We start from the raw sequence: 12,963 nt of genomic DNA on the forward strand, positions 1-12,963 counted from the left end.
AATCTCTGCATTCCTCCCACCCCACCCCACTCCCCCTTGGCATCCATGCATTTCTTCTCTATGTTATGTCTGTGTCTCTATTTCTGCTTTGCAGATAAGGTTATCTATACCATTTTTCTAGATTCCACCTGTGTGCGTTAATATACGATATTTGTTTTTCTCTTTCTGACTTACTTCACTCTGTATGACACTCTCTAGGCCCATCCACGTCTCTACAAATGACCCAATTTTGAGTTCTGGAGGCTAGGAGTCCAAAATCAAAGTGTCAGCAGGGCCATGCTCCCTCTGAAACATGGAGGGGAAATCTTCCTTACCCCTTCCTAGTTTTTGGTGTTCGCCATCAGTCGTTGGTGTTCCTTGGCTTGTAGATGCATTGTTCCAGTGACATGCATCTCCTTCCCGTGTGTTTCACATCGTTTTCTCTCTGTGCTTATCGGTATCTGTATCCAAATTTCCCCTTTTTATAAGGATACCAATCATATTGGATTGGGCCCCACCCTAATGACCTCATTGTTACTTGATTACCTCTGTAAAGATCCAATTTCCAAATAAGTTCACATTCTGAGGTACTAAGGGTTAGGAGTTCAGTATATTTTCTTTGGGGGACACAATTCAACCCATGCCAGCACCGTTTAGATTAACAGTAGATGAAGTAGATTGTTTGCAAAGGCCATAGTTCATGCCTCTGTGTAATGCAGTTTTACTGTTCTTCCCTTCAAGGACTAGGGGCTATTTCCACCTTCCCCTACCTGCAGGCTTTTAGACTTGCCTTGACCAATAAAATGCAGTGGAAGTGATGTTATGCCACTGCTAAGTCTAGATCTCAAGATGCCTTGTAGCTTCCACTCTCTGTCCTACTGGCCTGAGACATCTTTGTGAATAAGTCTGAGAGAGGCTACTGGAGATGTCATTGGCTGGGGGGCTTCAGCCAACAGCCAGCACCAATTGTCAGGCATGGGACTGAGGCCATCCTGCACTGTGCAGACCCAGATGAGCCTCTGGAAGCTGGTGCCGTAGCTGCATGTGTGACCTCAGACAAAACTAGCAGAACTGCCTAGCTGAGCTCAGCCCAAATTGCTGGCCTACAGGATCAAGAACAAACAGAATGATGGTTGTTTCAAGTGACCAAGTTTTGGAGTGATTTTTTCCACAAGAAAGAAATGATTGCTACTGTAGACCGGGTGTCAGAAGCTTGAGTCTTCTGTTGTTTACTTTCTCAATCACCTCAGCTAAAGCACTTAATTCTAAGAGCTCCTACTTCTTTTTTGGAAAAATGTAAAATGTGGATATTTCACTTATCTTTTGCCATAAGTTCCAGGTTTCAAGTTTTTAGTTCCAATTTAATAAAAACCCAACTCAAAGAGGTAAAAAGAATAAAAGGGATTTATCAGCATAAGTAACTGAAAAGCCCATGGTCTGGTCTGGCTTCACGTAAGACTTAATCCAAGGATACAAGTGATGATATCAGAGGTTTGTTGGCCCCTAGCACCCCCCTTTGCTTTTCTCTGTGTGTCCACTTCACCCCAAGCAGGCTCTTCTCAAGTCGGGACCTCCTTGCTTCTCAAGGCTGAAGTCTATCCAGTGCGGCAAACCCAGGAGGAAGTTTAACTTTTCATTAGAGCAGGTGGAAACATGTGGCCATCTCTAAGTCAGTCAGGCCAGCGGGTTGAGATGGTCCAAACAGTCAGGCTGGGACAGGTGAGGTGAGCCAGTGAGGTGGAGAGGCAGAGGGTAGTGATGGAGGAATACAGGGTTAGGCTTCCCAAGACCATCTGGGGAGATTAGCACAAAGGAAACTGGAATGCATTTACTAGAAGAAAAGAAATGGAAGCTGACCAGGTAGAAAAAGACGGATGTTCACTCCTTATTGCTTAAGCTTGTTAAGAAAATAACAGTAATAGTTTATGTTTATCAAATGCTTATTAGGCACCTGGCACTGCTCTAAGTACTTTATTCTTTTTAACTCCTTCTAATCTTCTCAATTTAAGGCTACTGGAGAGTAGCCTAAGAGTAGGTATAGTTATTATTCCCTCTTTACACATGAGGAAACTGGGGCACTCAAGTGATGAAAAGTCAAGTGGTTAAGTTGCCCAAAGTCAAGCAGATATAAGTATCAGAACCCAAATAGAATGGTTTGGGAGCTATTGCTTTTAACCACCAGTCTATACTCAAGATAGATCACCAGCACTATGGTAGGCAGAATTCTAAGATGATACCCAAGATTCCTACCCCTGGTTTGTAATCCCCTCTTCTGAGAGTGGGTGAGACCCGTGAAAGTAATAGGATAGTCACTCCTTAATTAGGTTACATCATATGGCAAAAGTGATGGCATTGTCATTCCCAAGACTCCTTCATAGCCAACTGGAGGGAGATTCTCCTGTTGGGTTTTAAAGAGGTAAGCTGTTATTTTGTGAGGGGCCCACTTGGCTGGGACCTGAAGGTGGCCTCTAGCCAGAGACTTACTTCTAACCAACAGCCAGCAAGAAAACAGGGACCTCCAGCTTACAACTACAAAGGGCTAAATTCTTGAAAAACAAAAAAACTGAATTCTGTGAACAATCTGAATGAGTTTTGAAGAGGACCCTAGGCTCCAGATGAGAACCCCTGGCCAACATCTTGATTTCAGCCTAGGGCGACCTGGAGCAGAGGACCCAGTTATGCTGTGCCCCAACTTCTGACCTACGGAGCTGTGAGATAATAAACGTGTATTGTATTGTTTTAAGACACTAAGTTTGGGGATAATTTATTACCCAAACCAGCACCTTCTTTTTGCGGCCTTCTTATTTTCCCGTGGGGTTCTCCACACCTTTTGTGGCACTCATACGGCCCTTCACACCAACTGTCCTGGAGCGCTCACCATATCATGCAGCTCCCACATCACCTGGGGAGTTGTAGTCAGCAGGTGAGAGCATTGTCAGGTCCACTGCCTGTCATTTTGTGCCACTGACACTTGATAGAGTGTCTGGTGCGTATGAGCTATTCTGTAATTGGTTGTAGAATGAATGAAAAGCTATCCCATGTGGTATGCCTATAACATTCTACTTTATTATGGGAACTGATGGGGCCTGGGTTGTCGGAGGGTGCTTCCAAGAGCAGTTCCTGGTATACTTTAGCCTAGGGCCCCAGGATAGTCACCAGCCCAGATCTAATTTAATGTTAATTTTTAATGTGGGGCCTCCTATATTATGAGGGTAGTGATAATTCTCTCTCCAAACCCATTTGAGGTCTCTCCATCCCACATTTTAGTGTCTTCTCAAACCATCATTTCTTTGCCTTTTCACATCTGTGGAGGCAGACAGACCTGAGAATCTCAGCTCTGCTACTCACTAGCTAGGGATCCATTATTTTACTCCTCTGAGTATGTTTCCTTGTCTATAAAAGGGCAAAATAATTCTTACTGCTGGCAGAACTGTTGTAAGGATTCTGAGAGTGTATCCTGTACTTTGGAAGGTAAGCTCCATACAGGTCACAGGCCTGCCCTTTTTGTTCATGGCTGTGTTCCCAGTCGCCCCCTCCCTCCCTCAATAAGTGCTCAATAAATTTATGGAATGAACAGCTTAGAAAAAGAATTTAGCACACCACCTGGTAGGTAGTAAGCATCCCACAAATGGCAGTTTTTATTACGTTATTTTGCAAAGGAGGAAACTCACCTGCGGATGTCTATCCAGGTGTTCTGTCCTGATTCAAATTCCACAGATTTCCCCATTTTATCACGCAATTTTTTTTTTTTTTTTTTTTCCCCGCACGCGGGCCTCTCACTGTTGTGGCCTCTCCCGTTGCGGAGCACAGGCTCCTGACGCGCAGGCTCAGCGGCCATGGCTCACGGGGTCAGCTGCTCCGAGGCATGTGGGATCTTCCCGGACCGGGGCGCGAACCCGTGTCCCCTGCATCGGCAGGTGGACTCTCAACCACTGCGCCACCAGGGAAGCCCTATCACGCAATTTTTAATGAGGTAATCATACACGCAGGGGTCATAAGAACGTCTCTCAAAGCTCCCACTGACCAATGGACTACCCTTGAATACAACACTCCCAAGAAAACTTACCCTCTCCCAGCATTTATGGGGGAGTCAGGATTCCAACAAAACCAGGAAGGCCCAAATCCCAAAGCAAATAAACTCGACTCATTCCCCACCCTGGGGGAGGGTGTTCACCCCCGTTTTGCTAAAGATAGAGCGCCGGCCCTCCCAGGGAACTTCCTGGCTTTTATTAGTTCGTAATCCCAAATGTAACTTTTCAAAGATTTTTCTTTTGGACGTGTGGGTGTGAAAATGCTTCCCTAATCACATCTTGCGGGAGGATCTGGAACATCTGTATATTATTTGAAAACCTTGCATCCGGTTCGGATGTTTGGGTGGGTGGGAGACCCTGCGTGGTGGGATGAGAAAACAGCAGGGGCACGTTAAAAACAAGTCAAGATGGCTTTTAAACAGAGGCAGAAAAATTAGGCAAAAATTACAAATGGCTAATCACCTTGGCTCAATTACACGTTTAATCAATAGCCCTCATCCCCCACTTTTAGCACCGGCGTAAGGGGGAAAAATAGGACGCTAAGAAGCCTAAGCGATAAAGATCTGTCTCACCAAGAGCCTAGGGACAAAACTCATTACAGATAAGCCCAGTCTTCCATTTCCCCCGGACGCCTCTCCACGATTGCTAAAGTGGTTGCCGCTCCCCGGGGTAGCTGCCAGGAAATCGGTCCTGCCCCGCGGCGCAGCTTTCACCCAGCCAGGGGTAAGAGGCGCACTTCCTGCACCCTCCCCACCAGCAGGCTGTGGTGCGGGAACCTCCCCTCCTCCCGTGGAGCGGCGAGTTGGGAAAACTCCGCCACTGATCTACCGTGGCGCGGGGAAATGGTGTGTGGGACTCGAAAGGGCTGGTTTTTGCAAGCCTAGGATAGATATTTCTCCCCTCCCCCACCTCTCCCTGGCCGGGAACAAGACCAAAGGAAGCACAAGAAGAAAAAAAAAAGAAAGAAAGAAATTAAACCCCAACGCGGAGCCCGAGTGCGAAGGCCGCTTGGCTTTGTTTCCAGGCGGGGGCATTCGCCGGGTTGGGGGCGCGAGCATGGAGTGAACAGGGGGCGGGCAGGAAGCGCCCCACCGCGGTGCTGCCAGGGCGAAGAAACCCAACATGAAACCTCCTTGCCCTGTAAAGGCAGCAGGCCGCCCCAACCTCTCCTCAAACCGGAGACAGGGTCCCCCCCAAGTCTCGGATACGCGAGCAACGCAGAGGAGGCGGGGGAAACCTCGCCAAGCCCGCTCGCAGCGCGGCGTCTTTAAGAACTCGCAGGACGGGAATCTGGGAGAGACTCGCGGGTACCGAAGGCAGTCGCTCTCCTCCTTCTCTCCGAGACCCGTCCAGAGCGGCCCCTAGCCCCGAAACTGCCCCAGACGACACTGCAGCACCCGGGGCTGTGGGCGGGGAGAACCGGGTTGTAAGACGCCTGCGAGCTGGGAGCCGAGCGCGGCTGCTTTAAGAGCGCGGGGCGCGCGCGCCCGCCGCCGGCAGCCCGGCTGCGCGCCCTGGGTCGCGCGCCGCCGCCACCGCCGCCGCGCGCCCCTTGCTCGCTCGCTCGCCGGCTTTAAAGTCTCTGCCAGGATCCATGCTCACATGTTACTTCCTGTATGGAGGCATGGCTAGTTTCCAGCCCCGCGCTCCCCGATCCTCCCCAGCTCGCGCCAGAGCCACAACTTTCAGGAGCATGGACTGAAGGCGCCCTCGCCCCAGCGTCCCTCTGAGATCCTTTGTGTTTCCCTCGGTTTCCTCTGGCTGTTTCTATTTTGGGGGGCTCTTCGCTCCCCCCGCCTTTACCCGCCCCTTCCCCGCTCGCAAACATGCCTTCTTCCTTCCCCGGGCCCTGGAAGGAGCTGCCTGCCTGAAGCCCGGAGACGCAGCGCCGCGCTCAGCCCCGCCGCCGCCCGCCGGCTCTCGGGCTGCGCTGCCGACTCAAGTTGGGGATCCTCGGCTGCTCGCCGCCGCCGCCTGCGGTCCCTGCCTACCCCGGGCCCCAGGCATCACTGCCGCCCGCCGACTCCTCGCCCTGTCCGCTCGGCTCGCTCCTTTTTGAACGGAAAGCAGCCCTTCTCCGCCGAGGATCGTCCCCAGCGTGGCGCCGCGTTCTCGGTTACTTTTTGAGATTTTCCGGGGGGCGCTCGGCGGCTTCCCGGATTCCAGGGGGACTCGGTCCGCTGAGCGCGGGGGCCCAGTAGAGCGGACTAGCAGGGGAAGAGCCCGGGCTTAGCGAAGGCTTACACCGAGGCAAGAACTTATTCAACAAGTTTACCCCCCCTGCTTTCTTCTTTTCGATGTGCGTTTTCGGACATGCGGAGGTTACTGGAACCGTGTTGGTGGATTTTGTTCCTGAAAATCACCAGTTCCGTGCTCCATTATGTCGTGTGCTTCCCCGGTGAGTGCCGGCCGCTGAGGGGACGCGGCCCTGGCTAGCGCGCGCGGGGGATGCGGAGTTGCCGCCGGGGCATGGAGCTCGGGTGCCCGTCCCGGAGACCCCGGAGAGGGTGGAGGGGGTCGACGCCCGCCGAAGAGAGAGGGAGCCGCTTCGCTAGTTCTGGCGGCGTAATTAGGGAGGCTGGTGGTTGGGCAGGGTGGAAGCAGGGGCTGGCCGGGGAGGGGGACAGGGGCCGCAGGAGTCTGTCTCTCGCTCGGGTTTAGGGGGCCCGGGGGAGTCGGAGTCAGGAGAAAAGACTCGTTCTGTTGACCCGCCGCTGTTCGGGAGAGCTAGCGCTCTGGGGCTGTTGGAGAGATTGGGGCCATGGGGAGTATGTCTCTGTGGGTTTGGGGGGCCCAGGGTGCGTCCCTCGCTCAGGCGAGGGTTGAAGGGGCTCAGAAGGGGGGGACTTGATTTGCTGCTCCCCGACTCTTTGGAGAGGCTAGTGTTCGGGGAATGGAAGCTGGAGGCTGGCCGTGGCGGACTGGGGATGTTGGAAGCAGCCTGCGTTCTGGTCTCGGGGGTCAGGGACGACCCTGGCTCTGGGCTGGGGCACGGGCTGAGCTTCGGTGCCGGCGCGATGGAGCCTTCCTGGGCGCGGGGGCCTGGGAGCGGTGGGAGGGCAGGGAGCAGGCGGTTTAGGGAGATTCGTGGCTCCCCCAGCCCGGGCCCGCGGCCCCTTTATCCCCCAACTCTGCTTGTCTGGGCTGCTCGGGTCTGGGCGCGGGGGGGCGGGCGGGTCGGCAACTGAATTGCTGTTCGTGCCGGGGCGGATTTTCTTCTGTCTCGCGCCTTGCCTACCTTCATCTTTACCCTTTTGCAGGCTGTTCGCGGCTGGCAGACCCAGACCCGCTCCCTTCTGGTCGGGTTAAGACAGGAACAGTATTGGCCATTGATGAAGATAATAAATCACCGCACGTAGCGGTGTGCGGCTCGGCGACCCTCCACTTCCAGCCCTCCACCGGCCGACCCCCCCACCTCCTCTTTCCACTAGGGGAGGGCAGAAGCCAGCTGTCTCCCTCTTTCCTCTTGTAGCCTCCCCTTTCCCCCCAGGCTGCAGCCCTGAGCTCCTTTCGGTCTGTCCAGCCCCCTCCCCCAGGTGGAGGCCTTGTCCTGTGCCCTTAGTCGGGGAAGGGGTGGGAAGAAGGGAGCGATTCGTTTTTCATCCTTTGCTCTCCTAAGGACACGGAACACCCCCCCACCCCCCCACCCCGCTTTTCTGCCTTCTCATCCACCAGCTCCTGGATATTCGGAGGAGGGTGTTATCCAGTAAAAAAGGAACCTGCCTCCCGATGTTTCTGCTACCCCTTGTCATAGCCGCCTGTCCCCGGGTGGCCCGAGCGCACGGTTTTGGTGCACCGGCTCCCCCACCTCCGTCGTGCGCCCTGGATGAGGTCGCGGGCGCTCTTGCTGCCCTCGGAGACTGGCAGCGAGTTTCCCCTTTGCAGGCACGGGGGTGGCCTCGAGGGGCAGAGAAGCAAAGCACTGTTTTTTCTTCGGGCACCTCGCATTTCCCTCTGGGCATTCTCCTGTCCCCGGAACCGCACGGAACTCCGGCCACAGCCCAGAACCCCAGCTCGGATGCCGAGCGAGGACGTGCGTTCACACTCACCCGAGGCCTGGGGTTTGCTCACCACGGTCCTGCTTCCACTGGGACCCGGGGGCGGTGTGGACATTTACCCTTAAACATCCCCCCTGCTTCCCCAGTGCTCAGTATTTGTGTTAATCATTGAGCTTCCTAGACTTTTTTCTGTGTCGTGGACTTGCCGTCTTAGTGGGCTCAGGTGCACACTGGGGTTGAACTTCTTAAGGGTCACGTTTTAATGGGGGTGAGTGGGAGGCAGCAGGGGAGCAGCCTTGCGAAATACGGGGAATTTCTAATTCCACTTCTGGCCTTCTCCTTACACTTGGGTGTGCAGTCAGTGGGCCAAGCCGCGATTTCTTTTTTCTGATGTCTGAGGAAGCCTTGAAATCCAAAATGGGACCACCAGTGATGCCGCCTGCGTCGGGCTGGGACAGTTTTCGTCTTCCACATTTTCTATGCGTGCTCACGCTACGAGGTAAATAAATAGCCCATTCCGTGGTTCGGGAGCCGTAGGGTGTCGGAAAGGGAAGGGGCAGTAGTGCGAGGCGCGGGGAAGGAGGGCTGTGGTTTGGGAAAGTGCGCCCGGAGAGGGTACAGCAGCAGTCTTTGCAACCAAAGTTAAAATGTCAAGAGCCAGAGACGTCTGCTTTCCATTTTCCAAAACTGCTGCGACGCTGCTGGACCTCAGGGGGCGCCCCCGAGCCACTCGTCAGGCTCCCGCCACCTCCACCCGCCTAGGTGCCCTGGGGCCGCGGTGGGATGAGGCTGGGGCTGGAGGCTGGGCCGCTGCAGATGCGCCTGGGAGCGGAGAGGCGGCCTCAGCTCCACCCTGGTGCTCCTGGGCGGCTCTCAACCGATGGGGACCCGAGTTCTCTTTGGGACGCCCCTTTTTGCCAGGCCTGATCTGGGAAGGCTTTACCTGCTTGACACGAGGGATAAAGATGATTCTGGTGTTGGATTAGGGTCCTCCTTGTGACATCTTCACCAAAATCCCTTCTTGGTTATTTTGTTTGTTTCCTCTCAGAATTGTGTGAACTTTTCTGATACATTTGTTCTCAGCTCCTGTGAAAGATACAGGGTAACTCTAATTTGGGAGGGTTTTGGAAACATTGCCCTGGCCTGAGTCTTTCCCCAGAGGATGGGAAACAGTGGCTTTTAGTCTCTCAACGGCAGTATGGCAGGTGTGGGACCCGTGTCGCCATTAATGTTTCAACTGATGTTTCCATTTTCCAGAGCACAAGTGTTATCAACATGATGTAGTGCATAGGACGTTGTTTTCTGACATCTAAAAAAAATACTCTATTATGGAAAAACTTACGAAAATGGAAAAATATAATGGGACCCTGTGAACCCCCTACTCAGCTGTAACAGTTACAACTCAATTTTCCCTTTTCCTTTACCCACCCCATCCTCCCCAACACCTCATTATTTTAAAGCAAATCTTACACACAGTTCATTTAAGCATTTGGTGTATGTATCTCCATTGAGAATTTAAGTGCCTCCAACAGCAAATAAATTATGTTATTTGGAAGGGTTAACATTTTACATTCTTAAGCTATTCAGCGGAAACTTAATTTTTTTTTTAAATTGACTTCTCTTTCTGCCCTCAGAGTTGAAACCCTTCTCTTTGATTCTGATATGTTTTGTACAGTAATTACATTACATCTAGGAGGCTGATGTTGGAAACATTTCAGACGGGTAAGCTCTGCTGTGTACCTTGGTTGTGTCAGAATCAGAGGATCCATGATTGATGTCCTGCGAATCTCCCTCTGAGCTGTCTCTTGGTGTATTTGCATATACATGCTTTAGTCCTGGTGGACAGCCTCTATGGACTTATTAGAAAAATGCAGAAGTAACATTTGTAAGTCAGCAGTCTTACTCTTCAGGGATGGGGTGAGAAACCGTGCCCCCACCCCCCCAGCCCCTTCCCCCAAGTGTCTTATTTGAAAATGGAGGATCTTTATCCAGTCTTGAAACTTGGTTCCCTCTAATGCAGTCATGGAATAAAATTTTCGATGTTTCCTTCTAAACAGTGCTCATATTACAGAGTTGATGAAGAATATTAGTACAAATAGGCATGACAGGACCTTTTGGAAGTAGGGAAGTTGCTGTTGCCACAAGCAGAATGGTTATTGGAAAGGTTGGCTGAAATGACAAAAAGAACTAAACAGTTGTGAAGCTCTGGGCATCTCCCCTTAATTATGGACCCGTTTTCACAGAATAAAAGATAACATTGTTTAAATGAGGCAGTATGGGGAATGCTGATGATTTAACACAGCAAAATAAAACAAAAACCCTTTCTGATGCATCTTTCTATTTTGAAAAACTCCCAAGTTAATGTAGTATAGTCAGTTACATATCACTGCACTGATTGAAAGGAACTTTCTTGCTTTTTATGAAAGAGCATTTAAAATGCCCCAGAACAATTATTATTAGGATCCCCTTCTACTTCCTTACCCCTCCCTCATTTTCCTGGAAACTTCTTGACCAAAAGGACAGTCTGGACACATTAGCCATACCTAGGTGAGGAAAGCAGTTAAGTGTTGCTGGTGCTTTGTTGCTTTACCTCTTTCCTTTTATGGTGAAAGTTTTTTTGTTTTTTTTTAAAATCTGAATATACCGTCAGCATTGTACTCACAGCATGCAGGACAATGCAATGTCATTCCTAAGCAGGATAAAGTTGTAACATAGGTGTGCATTCTGAGTTGCAAGAATGAAAAAAGTTGTGATTAACACTTTAATTCTAGGGCATGTCTTTCATGTGGTCACATTTCGTAAATCAGACTTTATGGGAGAAATTCAAAGCATCTGAAGTTATCTCAAAAGTGATAAAAGTGCTTGAATCCCCCAGTAAGCTCTTGGTGGGCTTTGGTTATAGGTTGACCATTATCAGGTGAGAGGTGGTAATGAGTGAAGCTGCGTTTTTGGCTGGCTGTGTAAAGAATAAAAGGTCTGTGTATCTAACAATATAAAGGAAGCCAAGGAGATGTGCCCTGCCTCCACATTTAGTTCTCCGTCTGAGCTTGATCTGGGCAAAGCTGGTAGCTACTGAGGGAGGGGCTCAGGAAAGTGAGAATGTTCTTCTGAGAATAGCCTGCCCCCAACAGGCGGTGAGAGCTGCTTGTGGAATTCCACGGGCCCTTGCTGAATTTGAAGCAGAATGAGGTTGCCTTGGTACACATTAGGCCCTCAGTAAGTATTCCCAAATGATTAAACAATCCCATACCTTTGTTTGCGTGTCTGAGAAATGGAAGTGACCATCTTGCTTGTAAAAGACCCAATTCCAGAACTATGGCAGTGTTGTGTGCACTCAGAGAGCAAATGCACACCTGTAAAAAAAGTTCTCTGTTACTGACTTTGCTTTGACTTTTTTTTTTTTTTCTCGGTACGCGGGCCTCTCACTGTTGTGGCCTCTCCCGTTGCAGAGCACAGGCTCCGCATGCGCAGGCTCAGCGGCCATGGCTCACGGGCCCAGCCGCTCCGCGGCACGCGGGATCCTCCCAGACCGGGACAGGAACCCGTGTCCCCTGCATCGGCAGGCGGACTCTCAAGCACTGCGCCACCAGGGAAGCCCCTGACTTTTTATTTTTTATTTGTTTACGTGGAGTTCTAACCAAAAAAATCACTCCAAAAATGATGCATGTTTTTAAATACCATTTACCTCTCCTTGCTTTTTTCCTACAGTTCCTTTTTGTCTCAAATTTTCAAGACAAATTGTTAATGTCTCTTAAAAAAAAAGATTGGAAGTAATGTAGGTGAATTTCATTTTCAGAAAAGCCTGTGATGATTGAAATATGTAACAGATAAGTTTGTGAGTTTTTCCTATTATGAGAAGGACTGTGAGGTTTATCAGCGATGGCTGTGCAAGATCGCTTGAGGTAGCTAGAGGGCTTCATGAGCAGTTGTCTCCTTCTATAGGGACACCTATAATTGGAGGGGCCATTTCCTCTGGTATGACTTGTAGCAAAATGTTGGGTGTTTTGACAGAAAAAATATATGATCTTTGTGAGTTGGCCTGCCAGGCCTATGCAGTCTCAAAATGTTTATGACTACAGCACTTGATACGATGATTAAAAAAAAAAACATTGTAAAAAGTGCTCTTAGGGCTGGGTCGGGGAATGTCAGTCAGCTAACCAGGGTTCCAGATGTGCCCGGTTTGTCTTTTCGGAGCCCCCTTAACTGAATTGGGTGGTGTTCCTGCTGCTTTTGGGGTGGAGGCTGGAAGGCAGCTTCTCCACTGAAGGACTCACTGTACTTTTTAATCTGCATATGAAAAGGAGAGATCTTTTAGGAGCCTGGAACTTGTTAATACTTTTTATTTCCTTTCTGAGCCAGGTAGCTATGGGAAGTTGTTTAAAATATATCAGAATATCATCTCGAGCCAATCGGCCTCTGCCATTACTAGCTGTGCTGCTTTAGACAAGTTACTTAACTTCTCTGTGCCTCACTTTTTTGCCCTCTCTTTCTCTGCAAAATGGCATAGTGATAGGACCCTGACTCCTAAGGTCTTTGTGAGGCTTCAGTGAGAATGCATGCTAAAGGACTTAGCACAGTGCATGGTAAATAGTAAGTGCTCAATAAATTAACCATTTTCTGTGTGTGTTAAAGAGATTTGGGTAGGAGTATAGAGAAAGAAGAAAATTGAACTGAAAAAGACAATTATATGTAAAAACAAAAACATTTTGAAAAAATTTATATAAACTTGCATGATGACTTTTGTGCCTGGATTTGCTCTTGAGGGTGAGGGAGGCTGGCATGAGGGCATCCCATGTATAATTAGTAAAATGGTTACATTTTGAGGTTTAAAGAAATGAGAAAGCCTCCATGAAGTCTGAGATAACCTCCTTGCTCACATCGCACAGGAGGTCTCCTCTTTCCCTGCTTAAAAGGCGAAAAATGTTTTCTGCAGGCTCAAAATGTACCATGCAAGA

At 50.2% G+C, this 12,963-nt stretch overlaps 1 protein-coding gene across 2 annotated transcripts in view; it reads left to right on the top strand.

Annotated features, from left to right (window-relative positions):
* The first annotated feature begins 4,506 nt into the window (after positions 1–4,506).
* Positions 4,507–12,963, top strand: part of PTPRG (protein tyrosine phosphatase receptor type G) — a 731,350-nt gene continuing 722,893 nt past the window's right edge. The window contains exon 1 of one of the 2 annotated variants that reach the window (XM_022572681.2): positions 4,507–6,408. In XM_022572681.2, coding sequence (XP_022428389.1) covers positions 6,324–6,408 — 85 coding nt within the window. In that variant the 5' untranslated portion in view covers positions 4,507–6,323. The remainder of the gene's footprint in view (positions 6,409–12,963) is intronic. The other variant, XM_022572679.2, reaches the window with a different exon arrangement.

Source organism: Delphinapterus leucas, chromosome 10, assembly GCF_059928025.1.
Source record: "Delphinapterus leucas isolate spDelLeu-1000000601 "Yukka" chromosome 10, BTC_Dleu_Yukka2, whole genome shotgun sequence".
NCBI classification, from domain to species: Eukaryota; Metazoa; Chordata; class Mammalia; order Artiodactyla; family Monodontidae; genus Delphinapterus; species Delphinapterus leucas.